Source organism: Xiphophorus hellerii, chromosome 9, assembly GCF_003331165.1.
Source record: "Xiphophorus hellerii strain 12219 chromosome 9, Xiphophorus_hellerii-4.1, whole genome shotgun sequence".
In the NCBI taxonomy this organism is placed as follows: Eukaryota; Metazoa; Chordata; class Actinopteri; order Cyprinodontiformes; family Poeciliidae; genus Xiphophorus; species Xiphophorus hellerii.
In genome coordinates, this window is record NC_045680.1 from 28,376,738 (window position 1) to 28,398,239 (window position 21,502).

Here is a 21,502-nt window from a genome sequence, read left to right on the forward strand (position 1 = left end):
GTAGTGGGGGTGTGCGCGTATGTATTGGTGTGTGTGGTTAAAACGTGAATGTCCCCAAGTTGTCCAATAACTATTATACTTGGTTAGTTTAAGCATTTGTCATGCTGAAGAGAGTAAATTCCTCATCGGTGTAGACAAAGTGTTTGCAAAGCATAGCATGAGACTAGGCAACATGTTTTTAGTTCATTGCTAAGCCCAAAAAATCTATTGCAATCTGGCATAGATTAAAATCAAATTATTTCCGTTACAGTGTGAAAATAGGAGAAGGATTATTTAGCCTTATTATAGTGACACATAAATTCTGCACATATGAATTGGTGATAACACTAGTTCTCACATAAAAACAAGTATCACAACACTGTTACAGTCTGTGCTGTAAAACAGAGGACTGAATGTACCAATAGGAGAAAGAAATCTGTATGTATGATTACAATGAAGCTGGGCAGATGGCCAGCTTTCCAATGTGCAACCTGCTCTATTCATCCACACCCAATTTAATATCACAGCATAATTAAGGACTTGGCAGCTCTGCAGTGCAAATATTATGGAGCGATCTTGTATTTGTCTGGAGGTTATTGAAGGGGGCACCAGGATTACATAAAACACAAGAAAAACTAAATGTAGCACCAGAATGGGATGTGTGTAAATGTTCATTTAAACAATAATTAGCTATTTTTAAAGACCCTGGTCTAGGTTTGCAACATGTTTATCTGGGTTTATATCTCACTTCAATTGGAAATAGAATGCAACAAGATGTCAATAAGAAATGTTTTTTTTCTTCTTCTTGACTGCTCAAATGGCTTTCAGTGCACATTTGCTGCAATTTACCAATGTCTTGGAGGGATTTTAAAAGTGTCATTGAATAACTCCACAAAATCCCTCTAAAATGATTTCACTGTAACCAGCAAAATAAATACCTTGAAGAATAAAGTTGTCTTGTATTGTGAAGCAGATATTTTAAGTTGGGTTCATCACCTAATGCCAGTGGAGGACAGAGCCAATAATAACATTGAATTCTTCAGTGTCTTCTGCCTGGTGTTTGTCCTAAAATACTATCAACCAACAGCCTTGCATCTTTGTAAATACAGTCATTCAATTGAAATCTTCCAATTTGTTGATCATCCAAACTATTTGTGGATTTCCAGAAATGTTGCCTTGTCAGTTGGGCTTTTTATATCCCTTCTGTCAGACACTGAAGACGGTGCGTAACATTCACATAGCAACCCTTCTGAACATTTATCAACTGATTGGGATTAATCTAATCACCTGTCTTGGCAGGCAGGTTCTGTTCTGTTGCCTCCCTCCACAGAGTTCTCATTAACCCCTAAAACCAACAAGGTCAGTAGCCGATTATCAACAATGGAACCATTTTAAAGGGCTGCTAATGTCATATTTCAAACTGTGTATAAAAGCTTTTTAAAGTTAAAGCTGATTAGAAAAATACTGAACATGAATTTTCACACAGAAACTTCATGCTTAGGAAGGATTGTACATTGATCGTTTTCTTAACACTGTACACTAAAGCAACCAATACTGAAAAGAGCTGACTCTAGCTCATGTCCACAACAGCATAAACTAAGAAGAAGCACGGGCAATGTCTCAACGTAAGGAGGGGTCAATAGAAGATGAACTACATACTGTGATACTAAAAAATAGCTCTGAGCCTCTTCTCTGCAAGATTCCTAACACTAAAAGTTGCTCATACTAACAAGATTTTAGGAAAATTCTTTGAATTTCTGAAATTGTTAGATTTATTTTCTTTTTTAGAATTTTACCTGATTGAGATGAATTATTCACAAAATTTCCCCTCACAGGAGGATAAACATGACTCCCACTGATTGCTTTAGGGGTTTTTGGAATGTTCAAAATTCTAATATGGCAAAAAAAAAAAGTTTGGGGAAACAATGAAGCAGAGGTTATCTGGACCTTTCTGAAAAATTTTAACCTCAGCCTAAAACTTACTGTGTGCTTGAAGAAAATATAAAGCTTTATCTCTCTGGTTCTCCCAAGAGGAAGCTACAATATTTTCCTGTATGTATTTAATACTCAATCTTCACCACATTATTCCCTTTATATTTACTCCTAATGTCTGTTTTTCCATGCAAGATCTGGGACTTCATGTATAAAAGAGTGCGTAGTTTTCACACTAAAACTTGGCGTACGGACAAATTTAGAAAAGTGTGGCGCCTAAAAAAATTCTGATGTATAAAGCCTTACGTACGCAAATACCTGCACACCTTTCCTTTATACATCCCAATTTGCGAGAAAGAGAGAGCAGCTGCTGGTTCTCCCTGTCGACCCCCATAAATACATATGTAAATTAGTATAAATACCCGGAAGGCTACCACCATGTGAAGCTATAACCATGGCAACGTCCTTGTTTGTAGCAGTATAAGTATTTATAATAATTATAATAATATATTTTATTTAAAATGTGCTTTCAGGGCACATAAGGTCACCTCACAAAAATAAAAATAATACATTTTAAAGAAAAAAAATCTAAATTAAAAAAAAGACAAAGAGATCGTTCAAATGTCTTAACAGCAGAGCGTTCACAGAGAATCATTTGAGTGGGGATTGTGAACGTCTATTCTAAATAGTAGAATCGTGCATAAGTTGTACATTTATAGAAACCACTCTATTATAATAATTAAAAGTAAGTGCTATACAGTAAGAGGATCAAGATCATAATTCATTTATTGCCTTTGATTGAGCTTGTGCAATTAATAATATAATAGTTTAATTATAGTTCTTAACTGCCTTTTAAACCCACCATTACAGACATGTACAACCATTCTGGAAAGGCTCCCCATGAATAATGACATAGAATGAATTAGAGGCTATGTGAAACCTTGTTTTCCACATATCTTTTTGTTTTTCGGGCAAAACTAGAACTCCTCAAGGTAGACGTTTCCACCCGCCACTTTCCAAATAGGTGTAAATTTCATCCAGATTGATCAAAGCACAGTGACAAGTTTGGATTCTTAACAAGAGAACAACTGACCTGAGGGGAACAGTAACATGTCTGAGCTGACAGTAGACCGTTGTCATGACATCATTGGCTTTTTTTGAGGGGGGGTAGTTATGAACTGGGCAAACAACACAATCAGCATCAGCAGCCAGCATATTAGTCAACATGTTACTTTTATTTACTTTCAAGTTGTTGTTTTTTTACATTTCCAAAAGCTTTCTTACCTAGGTCAAAAAGCTAAATGATGTTAGGTCAAAAAGTCTACTTTTAACCTAAGTAAATCTTTGGTCAAAAATTAACCTAAGTACACTTTGGTTAATTTTTGAAGAGGACCCCAAGACCACGGACTTACGTATTTGTGACCCCGTTAGGGACCGCCACTTTTTGGAACTACTATGCTAAACTGTGTTATGCTTTAAAATCTTTGAACATTCGTTTTGATTCAGGAGACACAAGGTGGACTTTTGTGACAAATTAACATAGGTGGTACATGCTCAAACAAGGACCAGATCCAGGCTGGCAAAGGCAGTGTCTCACCAGTCAGGTTTTAGTTTTCACATTCCCACCACACAATGGCAATGATTTTGACAGGATTTTCCTATGAACACTTTCTAAAAATCCACCAAGTGTTGAAAAGCAGCCCAAATTTTAACAACCTGCACAAACCTGTTTTTTTCCATCCCAATATGTTCAGAAGAAGCCCAGTTGGGTGGAACCCGCTCAATTTGGCAACACTGACTACTAGTTGACGAATCCAACCCCATTGACCAAAAAAGAAAACCCAATGCATCTGGTGGACACACAGCATACACAGCTTGCAAACATCTGAAAGAGGTAAATGACATGTAAATGTAAAATCATGGAGGTCTTATAGGATCACCATTTTAATACCAATTTCCCTCATATATTAAGATTGATTTGTTTTCCCCCTTTTGTACAAGTTCTACAAGAGAGCTCATTATTCCCCTGATAGAAACACACTTATTCAAATTCCATGAAAACATTCAGAAAAACACTGACACCCATAAAAGATTCACACAGAAAAAAGAATAAGCAGAGGAAAAGTTGGGTGGTGAGCGGACATGACAGAGATCCTCAAGGGAATTCTGAACATAAGAAGGTTCATGCCTCTCTCTTTCTTGCATTTTTCCCTCTCCAAGTCAGTGTGTGTGAACACGAGTGTGCCACCTCCCACCGGAACCTCCTTCAACAACTGCAAAACTAGGACAAAGCCTGAGGAAGAAAAAAGACAAAGGCAAGACAAAGGCACATGGGAAGAAACTTAGATGGTTGGGTGAAAAGTCAAAATGGACAGCCAGAGGAAACACTTGGGAAAAGCCAACTGGTGCAAAGACTGATCAAGACAGATGTAAGAAGCAGAGGCAGGAAAGAAAACATGAAAGAAAAAGGAAGCAAAATGTCGTTGTAGAAACAACGAGAAACTGTCCAAACGTGGACAAAAATCACGTTAAGAACAGCTTTATATTATATATAAATATATATTATTTTTATATTTCTGGAGAAGGAATAGTGCAATTTCAGAATAATGTCTGTCAAGAAAATCCGAGCTCATCCCACTTCCCCATGCTGGAGATTTAAGTTTAACAGTAATAATAAATAAAGTTATCTTTAAAATGAATCACTCAAGTGACATCTAGGCCCAACAGTAGACTTAAGTGTCAATAAAATAAATCTGGTTGTGTGTGTTGTTTTTGTCTCATGCAAACTTTGCTTTAATTCTACTTTTCTCTATCTAATCATAAGAAATCATAGTCAGTCAGAGAGAGTCATTAAACAGGAAAAGCAGGTTTCCTGGAAAAAGAGGAAGTAAGTTTCCAGCCTGCAGATTTATAAAAATAGCTGAGACTATTCCTTATTTCAAAGCATGAAAGTTTTAAAGAATGAAATCTAAACATTATTAGTAATTTGATAAGATTCAAAGTAAAATACTTATATTAATAATGGTTTACTTGTAATAATATTTACACGTACATTTGTGGGAACACTTACAAGAAAAACAAGTAACTGTAACTTTGGTATCAAATAATTAGAATCATGGATTATTCTTGGTTTCTTTTCAGAAAACATCTGTAATAACTCACATTAGGATTATAATGCGAGTAATTAATAAGTTATAGTTATAAAATTATAAATGAATGATAAATCAGAGAAGCTAAAGAAAATAAATGTGATATAAATGTGATTTTGACATTGAACTTGAAATGGTGTAAAAGGTGTAACTGCAATTAAAGATCACTGATATGTTGGAGGTAGAGAGTAGGTGAAAGGTTGTGCAGGCAAGACACAGGAGGTTGAGCAACCCTGAGACATTAGCACAGACAGGACATAATGTCGGGACATATGAGGTTGAGCAACCCTGAGACATTAGCACAGACATCAGGTAATGTCTGTAAGACAGTGATGGATATGAGATCATCTGTCTGAGCAGTCAGAAACCCTATAAAAGGTGGGTACAAAAGAGGAACCGTTCGTTGGATCCTCCGGGCAGCTTCGAGCCAAGAGATGGACAAAGAACTCTGCAGCTGAAGAAGAGCCGGGGCCACGGAGCCGAAGACTGTCCTGCCATGAGGACCAACCCGTCTGGCCCACAACCTGTGGCTTTGAATCGCACTTCTCTCATCGGCTGGGTTCAGACCCCAAAGACAAAGATGAAGACAAAGACAAAGAAGAAGAACTGGTGCCTTTTTTCCTGCCAGCACCAAGTCCTGTGTGACCTCACCATCCATGCGGAAAAGAAGCTCATCAGACCTACAGAGATTCCTGCCTTCGCCGATCAACATCTTCCTCCTGCTGCAGCACCTTCTTCATCGTCGTGCCAGGTCTGGGGTTCGAAACGTCAAACTCCGTCCGTCTCTCTCAAAGGTTCCCTTTTTTAGTTCTCAGTATCAGCAGTAGGGAAAGATAGACTAGATGATTGATTTTACTTATTTGATTATTTCTGCTACTGAATTAAGCTGTACTGACCCTTGCAAAACTGCCTTACTAATAAAATATTTAGCATAAAGAAAATCTAAAAGATGTTGTGGACATTCAGTTAATGAGTCACCTTAAAGTTCTTTGATGGTTGTAAAATAGCTGTGATGTTTGATTCTGGAGAGGAAAAAGTTTAAAATGTTTTTAGGTTGCTGGTAGCCCAAATTTAAAACGTCATCCTTGGGACTCGCCCGAGTCACTAAAACCTACCTGGTTCAATAACAAATGCAAGTTGTAAAATAGAGAACGAGCGACCGTTAACAGGTGTGCTCTGTGAAACTAGTTGGCTGTAGGCTGCTCAGTCTGGCTAATTCACAGGGGGAAGAAGGGTGGGACACCTGGATGTAGGCCGTCAAAAATCAGGTGAATCGTTTCTCGAAACCAGCTTAAACAGAGTTTACTTCAGTTCTGGACAGGGTAAATCCCAGCAGATTTAGGAAACTCAATTAACCCGTTAGAAGGAGAGCTGGTAGCACATCTCCCCTCTCAGAAGAGGAAGTAGAGAGTGAGAGAGTAGAGACAGAAAGGACGGGGGGGGGTGTTGCGCAACAACAAGTCACATTCAAATAGGTCTAAAACTATTTCTTTTGTGATGTCCTCACTACGCTCTACAGCAGCGGTCCCCAACCTTTTTAGTCGGTCGGACCGGTCAGCCCTTCGCTATATTGCTATTTTGGACCGGGGGGGAGCGCAGTAATCCGATGTTGTTTTGCTACTCATTCTGCTGCAAGTTGACCCAATTTTGACACGCAAGAGTAACTGGTAAAATCCGGTTTAGGATTTTCAAAATAAAAGATCCGGAAGTAGTTCATTATTTCTTGGGCCCGGTACCAATTGGTCCGCGGCCCGGTGGTTGGGGACCAATGCTCTACAGGACTAAAAGAACCTCAATAATTGTAATTGCAGACATGTGCTGCTATATTCTCCATTACCCTCAGTTTGTACTTTGAATACTCAACAGGTTGCTATGACAATCCCACAATGTACACCCAGGTAGGGCTGGGTGATGTATGGAGTATACTCAATGTATCATAACCATCAAGTATAAATTGTCATTCTTGATAAAACTTCAGCATCTAATTCACAGTGAGTGTTGTTTACCATGAGTCCATCCTCTCTCTCAACCTAAACATTTTCTGCTAGTCACACCGCGCAGCAAAAAAAAATATGGCGACGGTGGGAGTTTCAGGAGAATAAGACGGTAACTAAAGTAAAGTCAGATGAACTAGAGTAGTTCCAAAGAGAAACAACGCTGGATCAATGACCTGTCAGTGGTTTGGATTTTATACGGAGTAAGTGGAACAAAGTGAGATAATTCACGAAACATGCCATAAAGCCATACAAAAGGTTGTACCACAAAATTATTTCCCCACCTAAAAATATATCCGTAGGCTTGTGACTTTATCACACAATCTCTAGAGACCCCTGAATGTTTTGCACTGATAACACCTATTCAGAGGAATTAACGTCACCATTTGTGTCATGATTCCAGACCTTCAGCTCTGCCTTGGCTGTGCTGATTGCTCATTGCCCTCACCTGCACTGAGCTGCGCCCTACTTAAACAGCTGCTCGTCACCAGCTCAGTGCGAGATCGTCTGTTGCCACTGTCACAGCTTTCAAGCCTTGTCTCATGTTTCAAAGCATTTTCTGGTTTCTGATCCTGACTGTTTTTGACCACAGATTTTTGCCTAATCCTTCTGCTGTTGAAAGTCCTGTTGCTGAACCCTGCCTGTTTCTGACCCTGCCTCCTGCCTTCTGGATTCTGGATTTTCACTGCCTGAGACCCTCCCGTGCATGACCCTGGACTGTTTCACGACTCAGCCTCTGGTTGGTGGATTTTGTCCCTGTCGTCTGTTTGTCCCCTGAGACCCCCACAGATCTCCCCTTGTCCATTCACCCTCCCCTCCCCCGGTTGGACTCCTGACCCCTGTGGATTCCTCGTCCCTGACCCACTAGTGTGACCACACTACACCATTTACTTTAGTAATAAAACTTTTTGATTAACCATCCTCTTGTTGTGGCTGCGTTTTGGGTTCTGGCTGATTCTGCTTTTACCATTACAATTTGGACTTCAGCTTCTCTGATTGCAGTTTAGACTTATTTCCTTTTTGCCTTTTACCATTTTGGTAAAAGGCAGCATGTGCAAATAGTTCAATACCTGTGACTTGTTCTGGATCTGCTGATTTTATTGTCATTTGAACTTTTACTTCTCTCATCTGTTTTTTGGGTTTTTTTGTTTTTTTATTATCATTTTGCATTTTTTATGTTAAAAGCACTGAAGAGGTCCTTTCCTTATGGATTCTGGTGGCTACAATAATTTATTCTGATTTTGTATACAAACAAGAAAAAAACATGAATGGTGCATCTGAAAAGAGTACTCCTCTGCCATTTCACCTGGTATCTAGTTTAAAATAACAATTGAGATTTTTAATATATATATATATTGTATATCATGAGATAGCAGAAAGATATTAGATTTTCCTAATATCGCCCTCTCAAGATGCAGCCACAAAAACATGCTAACCCTGTCACCACTGGTGGCAGTGGATGAGGAAAGTCATCCACTGCCACCATCAAGCTCAACCCATCACATCATGATGCTGCCGCAACAATAATAAACCCTGGGTTCTTGCTGTTTACATGCTTGAATTCTCATTTCCGATAATCTTCATAGCTTAGCCTCCTCCACAGTCGAGCTGCCACATTACATATTGTACATCATGGTCAAACATTGTAGTGATTGGGTAAAATCAGATGCAGTCATTTAAAAGTTCAACTGAGTCGATCCTTCCAGCAAGCAATTGTTTCTCAATAGTTGAGCAAACCAGAGCATAGAACAAGTGTCCGGTTACTACCAAACTAGAATTCTTATGGTGTGGAAAAGTTTTTTTTAACGTGTCAAATTCTTGTGAAAGAAACTCTTAGTACTTCAGCATCAACAGACGTAAAAAACAAAACTTTATCTGTTTGCTGCAATTGACAGGAAGTTTTTTTAGAGGGGCCTGCAATAATCAGTTATCCATGTATCTGTGTGAGTAAAGAAGAAATGCTAAACTGAGTTAAATAAATTCAGATAGATGAATTTAGATTTTAAAAATATATTTAAAAAATGACAAGTGTTTTTGCTAAAATGTGAACAATTAATATTTTAAGTCTTCAGTACAAATCTATATGCTTTTTTTAATTTCTATTTACCATTTTGTCTTTTTGAAATGGGTTTGTAACAACCCATCAGTTTCAGTCACCCATCAGTGACTGAAACTGGAATGCTGTGAGGTGCATTTAGGACTGAGAAGTAACAACAAAGCAGCAGTCTGAGAACAAACTGCTGAAGTGTCTGGAAACTGCTTGTTTAAGGAAAAACAAATCTATTAGTCTGACACCACTCTTTCCCAATACTGTCAGTTTCTACAGCTGCTATTATTCCCTTATCTACTTCTATATCAATTTGTGTTTCTATTCCCGAGTCGTCTGGTGACAACACACCGAGCCTGCCATGGTTCACCCTTGGAGAGTGGAAGCGACTGCTCAAACAAACACAGGGTGAGCCATCAAACCAAATGTGAAAATGATATTGTAAATAGTTATCCAGTGAAATTGTGGTGAACCGGTACCAAGCCAGTAAAAAAAACTCGAAAACTAGAGCTAAACATCTGCAGCAGTTGACTGGAGTCCATTCTGGTGCAGCATGGAACGGCGACTTCACTGCAGAGAGGAAACGTCCGCAGCAGGTCGTCATGGCAAAACGCATCGTTGGGATGGAACTCACTGTCTCTGCACTCAATCTATGCTACCAGGGTAAAGAATAAGGAACAAATGGTTTCATCAGGATTAAACACACCCCTAACTCCCCCATCCTGGCCCGGAGCGGTGGCCTTCAGCCTTCTGTCCAAACCTTCATCAGATTATAATGACTGTAAACAGAAACCAGTAGTAACACATGCAGCATGGCACTGAGAACAACAGCTCTGATCACAACATGTTTTTGGGTCTGCTCTTTTTTTTTCTCCCCTGCAAATACTATGCATTTCATCTATTTTAAAGAAATCTGCTAGAATTAACCTAAATCCTCATAAATTATTGAATATTTGAACCCCTTAATGCCAGCATGTTTTAGCTTTAATCAAAAGCTTTTGTCCCCCTCCCTCATATTAATAGAAATTGCTTTACTACATAAGTTTGTATTATTCAAGCCTGGGAGTATCAGAAGCTGGCAGCAACATTAATAATAATTAATTTAAATAGTTTATTATTAAGTTAAAAATAATTTATTTTTTTTTCTACCAAGCAAAAATACTTCTCATTGATCACTGTTCTATTTATGTCAGTATGGCAATTTACATAAATGGGACTCGGGCGAGGGGACAGTTTTTTGACAACTTTTCAGAAACAATTTAAACCAGTGGCGGAGCTAGACTTTTTTTCAAGGGGTGGCCAAAGGGTGAGCAAGGCTTTATCAGAGGGGTCCATATACAAACGATGAACGAAAGGAAACAAATATTTTCTCACACACACTCACATTAAAATGGTTTATTTAACAAAGATTTGCCATGACCAAACAAGACGTTAAACGGCACTATGGAACAGTGAACATGTAAATGTAAACTCAGAGCCCAGAATATGACCAAAAACAAATTCTCAAAAATAAATAAATAAAACTGGCTCCAAATAGTAAACTGCAAGACAATACCACCAGAGCTGACCAGCATTACCCTGGTGGTATTTATAAAGGTTTGAGAAACACTGCTATGGTCAAATAAGCTTTGAATGGGAACAACATACTGCAAACTCAAAGCCAGGATACACTCAAGAGAGCATAATTCTCCGATTTTGGTGGGAAGAAGCAAAATGTTTTACAAAGTCATCCATGTTGAGGGTATGTGCCCTCCTTGACTCAACACTGAGAATGCCAAGATGACTTAACCTGTCATCAGCCATAGTTGTTCTAAGGCGGTTTTTGATCAGTTTTAGAGCAGAAAAACTTCGCTCACAGGACGCAGTACTGACTGGGATAACAACTGAAATCTTACAAAGTCTAAACAGCTCATGAAAAACCTCTTTATAAGGTTCCAGGAACACAACAAAGTCAAGTAAAGTAGAGGGTCTCTCTAACCCACCGTTTTCTCTCCTCAGAAGAAGCCGTCTGGTTTGGTGAACCTCATGTTTAAGATCTTCTAGATCTGACTCAAATGTCTGTCCAAAAGCATACAGTGTTTCCTCTTTCAAGAATAATGGACTTTTTGGGACTAGAGACTGAACCCCTAGCATTATCTCACAATTCTTCTGTGAAAAACGCCTCTCAAGCTCAGCTGTGAGACAGTCAAGTATCTGATAAAAGACACCTCTGTTAAAATCCTCATTACTTTGGTCACTGTGCCTCTGTCCTACAGTAGTCATTACCAGTGAGTCCAAAAACCTGGAACTGGCTTTAGGCTGTCTCTTGCTGAGTGGGAGGGTGCTTATTTTGCAGCGTTCTACTAGTTCTTGAGTGTCCCTCAGTAGTTCACCAAAGCAAGCTTCACTTCTGTAGCTTTTCAATGTGTCTGTCAGGGAGCCGACTAAATCTACGGCTTTTGATAAATCAAGATTGCTAGATTGAAGCATGTCAGACAGGATTTTGATATCCCCGAGCACTTTACAAAAAGTAACTAAAAGTGCTATAAACTGAAAATCAATCTGAGCCAAAAGACCCTTTGCTTCCACTTTTCTATCCCCACTGTTATTTTCAAGGGAAATATCTTGCAGAAGCCTCAAAACCGCTGGAAGCCTGTCTCTCACATTGCGACATGCCAGGTATCTACATGCCCACCTAACGTCTATTAGTCTCTGGAGCTCCCTAGGCTTCTCTTGTGGATACAGCTCTTTTTGGACAGTAAGCCACTTGGTGTGAACAGCAGAACCAGTTACAAATTTATAAATATTCTGAAGAAGAGAAAAAATGTCTTCAGCTTCAGGCACTGACTTTACCACATCAACAAGAACGAGATTCAAACAGTGTGCGTTACAGTGTACATAAAATGCAAACTTGGCATCGTTTTTAATGCGTGCAGCAACACCTGAATGCTTCCCACTCATCACAGAGGCACCATCATAACCCTGTCCTACAAGGTTGTTTCTGTAGTCCAGACCATGCTTCTCCAGACACCCCACTATCATTTTGGTCAGACCCTCAGCATCCAAGCTTTCTGCCGACTGAAAGTGAAGGAAGCTTTCATGTATGGCACCACTGTAATAGTAACGAACTACTAAAGATATTTGTTCTTTCTTTTGTAAATCTCTAGTCTCATCTGCCAAAACACTGAACACCTCGCTTTGTTTAACTTCAGCTATAATTTCTTTTTGAACCATTTCAGCCAACCCCTGCAGAATCTCATTTTGGATTTGGTGGCTAGTATACTTTGCATTGCCATGTGCATCTAACCTTCTCTGCACAAAGGGGTCATGCTTTGCAACTTCATTCAAAATGGCTAAAAAATTGCCTTTATTGTCAGAGTCATCAGACTCCCTGTGACCCCTTTGTGCAATATTTTGAGTTGCTGTTAATAGTAACACCTCAGCAACTGTTTTAATGTATTTTTTATTTTCTTCAACTTTCTGTTTCCTACCCTCATTTAAGGCATCAAGAATAGATCTGTTACACTCATTGACCCTTTTGTACTCAGTCCAGGCATACATTGCATTTATGTGCTGCTCTGATTTTGAATGAACTTTAAACCCAGCATCCTTAAACAAGGCTTTTTTCCAGTTGAAAAACCCTGCTTCAGATGTGAAGGATGATTCTGTATAACTAGGGAGGAAGAAATGCCTGCATGCAAAACAGTAACTGGCATTTTGAGATACAGAGTACTCAAGCCATGGATTGTCTTTGTACCAAGAGCTGTTAAAAGCCCTTGTTCTTGTTCCATGCTGAGTTCTTGGGAACTTTGACAGACATGGCTGAGCTGGACCTTCCGCTTTAGTTCTTGAGATGTCTGGAATAAATATTAGGTAATTATATTAAGTATTTTAAGAGTATTTTTGGGCAGACATCTCAATAAGTTAAGTTGTAATTAGTTAAGTTTCTGTAGCATAACATGGGTAGTGTGTGCCTACCAATTGGTCCTTTTGGTGTGCAATAGGTTGTGCTGGGTGGGGGGAGTTCAGTGCCATTTCCGTCTGCTTCACTGTCTTCCTCCCCAGAGTCTGACTCTGAATCTATATCACCCTCATCTCTCTCTGGAACTTAATTGTGAAATGCATAAACAGACACAATAAAAAATGCAAAAAGCATCATGCTAACCTTTAGAATTAGGCTTATTGGATTTTACTACTTAATAACTCTCTGTCACAGCCTCTAACCTGCTGGTGATACACTTGGGCCTGGTGTCTCCTGGCTGGCTTCTCCAGGTTGGTCACTGCTGCAGGGTTCTGTCTGGTCCTGGTCTGGCCCTGGTTTTTGCCTCTTTAAGAAGAACTGGGAGATATTCCCTTTTCTCTTCATTTGGGCTCTACACAAAATAATTCAGCCTGGTATTTAGACTCCATGACTGTTTGGCAGAGGCAACACTATTTTAACTATTATTTAAACTATAGTTTTTAGTTTTCTGTAGCTAGCTAAAATAATACTAAATTAAAAATAGATTAATTAAATTAATTAATATAACTAGTTAGGTTATAATTCAAAGCTTTCATATGACATAGTCTACTTACATTTCAGTCATTATAAAACTTAACAATGGTTTTTCACATATTCTTACCACACACATTTCAAGCAAGAGCTGGGAGATATATCCTGGCCAAATGAATAAAACATTACAGGGCAGCATGTGCACTAAAACATATGTTAAAAGAATCTGTCTAAAACACGATCTATCAGCACTAGCATGGCTAATATAATAAACGAGGCACTATGGAGCGGTGCACAACCATTTTTTTTTCTTTTTAGAAATGTATGACAAGTGCCGCCTCTCATTAGGAAGGTAACACAGCGGTTACCGCTGAGCGGTAAAATGTTGTAAATACCTGCAAAACTCCTCAACGGTGTACTCTAAAGCCGCGGGTGTGTTTTGGATCAAGCAGGAACCACATGTCAGCTTAACCAATGAACAGCCAGCATGTAGGCTGCTACTGCATCGGGCTGCCTTCAGGGACAGTCGAAAATTACAGTTTTCCTGGCAAATGTTTGCCGATCTCATAAGTATTATATTTTAAAATTACCATTTCCAGTGGGGTGGCAGTAGGGGTGGCAAGGGCTCTGTTGAGCGTGGCAAATGCCACCCCTGCCACCCCTCTGGCTCCACCACTGATTTAAACACAGATGAAATAAAAATGGCTGTTTTCCAACAATGTTTCTAGAGAGAAACTTGAAAAGAAAATTGCCCTCCCAAATACCCAACCATGGTTATGAAAAATTAAAATTAAGAAACCACAAAGCATAAATATGTTTAAAATGTTTTAGTTCTTCTTTTCTGCTGCAGCTGCAATGTCCATTGTCTGTTGTTTGATTTTATTGTATTTTTTTCCTGAGGGACAGCCTCTTACACTTTGACGGTACCATGTATAATGACAACAAAAATATATTAATTGAAAAAAGAACAGCATCTAACAAATTTTAATTTGATTGATTTGTGCCTGATGATTGATATCAACTATGAGATACCAGTGAAAATAACTTCTGGCCTTTAGAAGACGATGAAAGAAGAGGCAAGTGCTGCGATCTCGTCCCGACCGTCTCCATTTGAAGCAGTCGGAGCAGATCTGAAACTCCTCTGTTGGTTCTGCCCAGCTGAAGCAGAACTTCCTCATCTCCTTCCCAACTTCAACTTCTGGTGTGAGCCAGAGCACTTTCAGGACACCAGGTCACGATCCACACACACCCCCTAAACTCTCCAAGCATTTTCGCTCTAAACCCACAGAGTTGATCGATTTGTTCTGTTTGTGATTCCAAAACCGAGAGCTCAGAAACACAGAGCCGAGGAGAGCAGCACACCTGCACACAGCTTAGTTTATGACACATCCATTACAGTGTGGGACCACTAGAAGTAAATTGAAATTTCAAGTGATTATTTGTCTTTCTGTGCCGTCTGTGGGTGGTGAAGTTAAGCCAAGGAAACAACAAAAACAGCCTTTACTGTAAAAACAGCCTCAGTAGCAGGCCTGCCATCTTACTGTCCTTTTCCTGTCTCAGACATTGTTTCCAACCCTAATCTCCTCTCATCATAAAGTACAAAGATACAGGATGTTGAATGAGTCTTGGTTTCTAAATAGTGATTTCCATGCTGTGTGACTAATATCCAGTGTAAGCTTCTGTAATCTCCCAATTTACGTCAATATCTTTCTCTGTGTGCGGGTGCGGGGGCGTGTGTGTGCGTGTGCTACGTTAGAGCAGATAAATGATGCTAGGATTTGAGGAGACCAGTCAGATTGCTTTGTATTTGCCTAATAAAAAGCTAAAGGATATACAATAAGTGACAGTATGAGTCGCTGCCAAGACGATGACATTAACACCCAGACCCAATCAAGGACACTGTCGGTATCTCTTTGCTCTCACACACTCACACTTCCAACATGTCCTCGCATCCAGAGAGAGGGATTGCCTGAGATGGAGAGAGAGAGAGAGAGAGAGAAAGAGCAAGAGAGAGAAAGACACAGAGAGAGGGCAGTGCAGGGCATTATCTTGATGAAACAGAGCTTGATACAGTGAGCCAAGCCAACGTGAACACAGCCCTGCTTGCTTTTAATGGAGATTACACACTCAAGGTCCACCCTGAGCTCATCTTGTTCAATACTGTGTACAGCTACATCTTTGTGTGTGGGGGGGGGGCCGTGGGGGTGTGCACGTGTGTGTGCTGTTGTTTGAGCTCTCCTTCATGTAATATGCTGCTATCCCACCACACTGTTACCACACACATCCTGACCTCAGATATGGCAGCCAATCAGATCTCCCGTTCTTTCCTGAGCCTTGCAGTCATTCCGTCATAAAGGTCGACAACTTGCACACGACTCAGGGTTTTAGGGTCTGATTAGGGCTGGGCGATATGGCTTCAAAATCTCCGATTTTTTTCATACAGGACCCAATTTCCCATTTTTATTTCTATTATTTTTGTTCCTTGGTGTCTTTTCTATAAGAGAAATTACAAATGACAAAAAATATTTTCAAAAAGTTGCTTTTTTCGCACCACTCTGTGAGTGGTGGGATGGAGTATTTGGGCCAGTTGTTCTATTGTGAAAATGTTGTAATAATAATAATAATACTATTGGCAAAATAAAGGTTAAATTTCACCATAAAAATGTCTTTAAATTACAATAAAAAGTTGTAATGAGAAAAAAAAAACCTTTCGATACACCTGGCATGAGCAGCTCGATTTGTGTGTTTATTTCTTTGTACAATTGGTTCAATGTTCCTGCTATTGATAAAAACTAGATGCTAATGTGTTAGAAAATAAACTATTTCTAGTAAGTATTATCTATAAAACCAACAACAAAGTATACCTTCCAGATGATCAACATTCCTTGTGAATTTTTAGGGTTTTTTTGTGTTGGAGATTTCATAATTTTACTACTTCATTCTCTGAATACTCTGACTTTATTTTTTGGTGATATAATGACTTAATTCCTGTGTTATATTGACTTTATTTTCAACTTTACTATTATAATTAAAATAAGAAAAAGTCCTTGTTTTACCCTAATACTCCATCATAGAGTCGACCTGAATTTAAAGTGCAAATAAATAGAACATGTGAAACACATCTGTTAAACAAAATGGTTGCCCTGGGTGAGCTGGCATCACTCTGAAACTCAAGGAGTGCATTGTTGGACAAAAATCCACATTTTCCAAAACGAAAATCTTCAAAAAACAAAATTTTGATTAATTGATAAAACTGATTTATCGCCCAATACTAGATCTTATCAGACGTGAAGAATCAGAAGAAAATAGTTTCTTTGAATTTTTAACCATAGTTTCTGATAAGCCTTAATATATATTCAGTCAGAATACTGACTCTGACTTCTTGACTTTCCAACTTATGCAAATACCCACTTTCTGGTCGCCCTGAGTCATGCCCTGAATGATTTGTAGACCTCAGGCTTATAAAGCTGCACCCTGTACAGGGTGCCATACCGCACAATTCTTCCTCGTAGTCCCACAGTTTTCCTTCTTCCCTCTGTGGCATAGTGAAGGTTGCATTTAGATCATACATACCTCCTTGTTTACATATTTTCTTGCCCGGTTTCCTGGCACATTCCTTGGATATTCTTTTGACTGTAAAATGAATAGAAAACTAAAGAATAACATGGAGCTCCTGGACGCGCAAAGCACACAGGAGCCAGCATGCACACACACACGCCCACACCCACCCCAACACACGGAGCTGATTGACTGAAAGAGACTAAGAGAGGAAGGAGAGGAAAAACAAAGGAAAGGAGAGAATGAATGAATCACGGCGGCTCAATCAGAGCAGCATTCAGTCTATCAGTCAGCCAGCCAGTCATTCAGTCAGCAAAATCAATCAGTGATGATCATGACAACGACTGTCTTGTTTAATGAACTGTGGCCTTTGTGGCAGAGCACAATACGTTATGATGAGGTACAGACATGGGGGTGTAGTGAAGGCAATAAGGAGGAAGAGGATCAAGAAATGGGATGGAGGAATTAGAGGAGGATGTAGAGAAGGTCAGACAGGACAGGATGGGAGAAGCTGTGAATGGACATTAAAGTTCTGTCAACACATGTGCACACTGCTTTCTCTTATACAAATTATTTCCACATTCTCAGGTTTTATAAACACCGGCATGCACATTAAACATGCAAAGGTCATGCTTTTTGTCTACTATCAGACAGAGATGCACTCTCACACTGAACACTTCCCAACAACACAGATGCTCTCTAAGCGACGGTTGTGGCTTTATTTCTCTCAGTCCTTCCACAACCCGCCTGACTGCTGGGCCTGCAGGCCTACTCACCATCCTCAGTGGGAACATAGATGTTGAGATAGAGGCAGTCCTCGCTCTGGTCCTGAACGTAAGTGGACACCACATCGATGCTGTTGGTGAACCAAACTGGCAGCATAACGTCTGGCAGGCGGCCCTCCACAATGCTCTGAGGACACACCGGGGCAAAGTGCGTGGCATTGTGAATGTCTGACCACGATGCTGGCATCTCTGGAGGCTGGAAACGGCGCTCGCCGGTGGGCGGGGTGGCATAGGGGACGCCCAAAAACTGGATGACGGGCCCCAGGATCTCATTGTTGAGCTCCTTCTTGATGCCTCGCAGCCTGCCGTAGGCGGTTGTGACCACTGGGTCATTCTCGTCCAGTTTCTCGGCCAACACGGCAACCGGACACAGCAGAAGCAGCAGTCCGACCCATGTTAGTGTAAACACCCAGAAGCCCATGCCCAGTGAACTTCTAATTGGTTCACATCCCATCCTCCTGCCCCTGTTCCTGGCAGTCTGAAAGAGAGCACTCCAAGTTTCTGAGTGGTGCCTCCACTGAGACATGATTGCCAGTTCTCAGCTTAGTTTTTTATCCTTAATGAAAATGTGTTCAGTTAAGCTTTTCCACTTATGCCATGCAGATGCAAACACAAACAAAATCCAGGGTGACTTGTGCAGATGACGGTTGCAGTTGCTAACAGCCCTTTTTATAACCCAGTGAGCTCCAACCATCCAGAGGAACGGTAGCAGTCATTCATTTTCTTCCTGCACATCTGAGAAATATTCCTCACTAGATGGAAAACACTCCACAAAAAGGTCCCATCAGCATCCTCTGAAGGAAAGATGAACACTCTCATTTTCAAACATCAATTCTCGGGGGTGGAGCCGCCATTCACTGAAGAGTGTCTGTCATTCTGAGTTGTAGACGCAGGAGTAGCAGCGTGGTGGCGATCTTGGTTTAAGGGTTGATTATGTAGAGAGGTCTGTCCTCTGCAACGGAAAAGAGAGAGAGAAAAAAAGCACCAGTCAGCAAACGTATGAAGAAAGATAATCACATTGTCAGTTCAGTGCCCTTTATTTTCACTTTTTATTTATACCTTTTATTGGACATTAAATAATAAACCATTAACATTAAATTTTATCTTATACACAAATGCACAGGCATCCATCAAATAAATAGGAGCCTTTTATTTATAGCACATCGCCACATGATTAAACTTCACAGTGGAATGGTCTATCTGTATGCAGAGTTTGTTCAACAATTAAATTTTATATGAATCAAATACAGCATTAAACCATTGACAGCTTTAATGACTGTTCCGCTTGAGAACACTTGGTCCTTATAAAGCTGGGGGATGTAACTTCAGAATGCACACCTCTCTACACCATAAAATTTGCTTAGACATGGATTGAGATTTGATCCAGTATCAGCAGGATGTCCAAAGAGAATTATCCCAGGAGACAAAGACTCAAAGGTTCATCCACCAGTATCCAGACAACAGGCAAGACAGAGGACCTAAGCTGTTCTGGAGACCCACATAAAACCTGCAAGCGTGGCCAAAAGACTCGGTAGTGACACAAACATGCTTTGACGAAACACAGATAGAATAACTACATTGAGGTGTATAATTTTAAAAATGTTCCTTTATGACAAAAAATAGTCCTGATTTTTTGTTATGGAATAAAATGATCAGCTAACTTCTCTCCTCCATCGATAGGCTTCTCTTGATTATGAAACCCATAACTTTTTGTTTGCCTTTACACTGTAAATATTCTACTCATATCGTGTTCTCTACTGTCAATGCTTTATTTCATTCCTGAGAAAAGGTACTGTGATTGCCAACTCCTCAGCAAGGAAAGTAGTTAATGGGAGCAGCTGTACTGCTCACTGCAACTGCGTTTCCAATGATGCTGTGCGTGTTGTTGCCAGTGTTTAGTAGCAAAGAAAAATGTCGCTAGTAGCTGATTTGAAAAATTTTTGCTGGACCATCACTGAAAAGTCACTAAATTGGCAACATACGTAAGTGTTTACTTGGTTTTGTGCTTCTCCAAGACTTTTAGAGAAGACCAGGGCATTAAAGAGCATGTAAATGATAATGATAAAAATTAATTGGTGCTTGAGGGTTATAGTCTCTCAAGATACCACTTGAATTTAAGTTAGCGCTTTAGCCTTAGCTTCCACTAAATAACATGCTGGCATAGTGCTTTGGAATTAGCAGAGCTAAAGTTTATGATTAGTGCTTTAGTGTTAACGCAACTAACTCATTCGTTAGCGGTCCCCATCACTGACAGATAAGAATCTTGATGTTATCCAAAGGAGTGTTCTTACTCTCAATTATTCCCAGGAACATTTTCATGAATGCAGAGTGATATCAAAAAATACTTCAAAAATAACTGCCATAAAAAGAAAATGTGGTGATAATCTGCATTTCCCAGCATGACAGAGCACCATGTCACAAGGTACAAAAGATAAAATGGATCAGAGATCAAAACAATTACATTTTTTACCCATGTCTATGAAACCCTACAGATCAGAATCTCACTGAGTCCCTGTGGTCAGTTCTCAGAAGGCAAGTGAGCAAAGTGAACATAAGCCAACAAACCGGGATCGACTCTAAGCCCTAATAAGAAAAGATGGAATGCTATCAATCAGGATTGGTCCCAGTAGAGGATAACAGATGTTAAGGAAAAAAGGATCAACTCTGGAAAAAATTGACTCTTTACTCACATCGACTAGAGGGCTGTTAGTGATGATCAAACACAAAATTAAACATGTGAAGACAACTGATGTTAAGGCTGGCTGCTGCAATCTGCTTCCAGTGTGTTATTACATTCTGGAGAGGAACTGACATGGGGGTATAGAGCTAGCAGTAAAGATGCTTACAATAGATGATCTGTTTTCAATAAAAGTAACTGTGATTAATGCAAATATCTAAAACTGAATGCTGGGCAAAAAAACTAAAAAAAAGAAAATAAATATTTTTCCTTTTCTTTTAGCAGTCTATGAAGAACCTGAAAAACAGATCAATAGGATGACTCAGACAACATGAATGAAATTACGTTTGATGCATTTAAGTGTTTCCGTCTGATTTAGATGGCTAATGTAAAACATTTTGGCTCTCATTTTCACTCAGTTTAGAAGCCAAACCATCTGAAGAGGAATTAAAACCTTTAAACTGGACAAAGATCACTTCCGTTTCCAGAGGAGCTGTATGTACAAAAGAATAAATTCCGACAGATGAGCTGGGTGGGAATGGTGGAAGGAAAGAGAACAATTTTAGCAGCAGTGGGATAATAATGAGACAGAAGTGAATAAAAATAATGAATATCAAACTACCACATGCAGCATAAAGAGGAAGTTCAACCCCTGTTTGTGTAGATAAAAGTGTTTTGATCATGACAACATTAAAACTTTTCACCACTGGCAGAAAGCTGAATCTTGTTAATGAGCACACCCACCATGTGCCTACAGAGATGCAGGAAGACTAGTGTTTGTGTTCTGAGCATCCTTTTCCACATAAATAACTGACGCACACCAAAGAACATGAATTATGTACATACATTCTGTGCACTTTTGAAATTCTTAAGCATCCACCATTTCATTTGGCATGGCCCCATTTGGGAC

At 39.6% G+C, this 21,502-nt stretch overlaps 1 protein-coding gene across 2 annotated transcripts in view; it reads right to left on the reverse strand.

Moving 5' to 3' along the window:
• Positions 1 to 18,866, reverse strand: part of nlgn1 (neuroligin 1) — a 321,721-nt gene extending 302,855 nt beyond the window's left edge. For both annotated transcript variants that reach the window (XM_032572528.1, XM_032572527.1), the window contains exon 1: positions 17,907 to 18,866. In XM_032572528.1, coding sequence (XP_032428419.1) covers positions 17,907 to 18,441 — 535 coding nt within the window. In that variant the 5' untranslated portion in view covers positions 18,442 to 18,866. The remainder of the gene's footprint in view (positions 1 to 17,906) is intronic.
• Between the last annotated feature and the right edge of the window lie 2,636 nt (positions 18,867 to 21,502).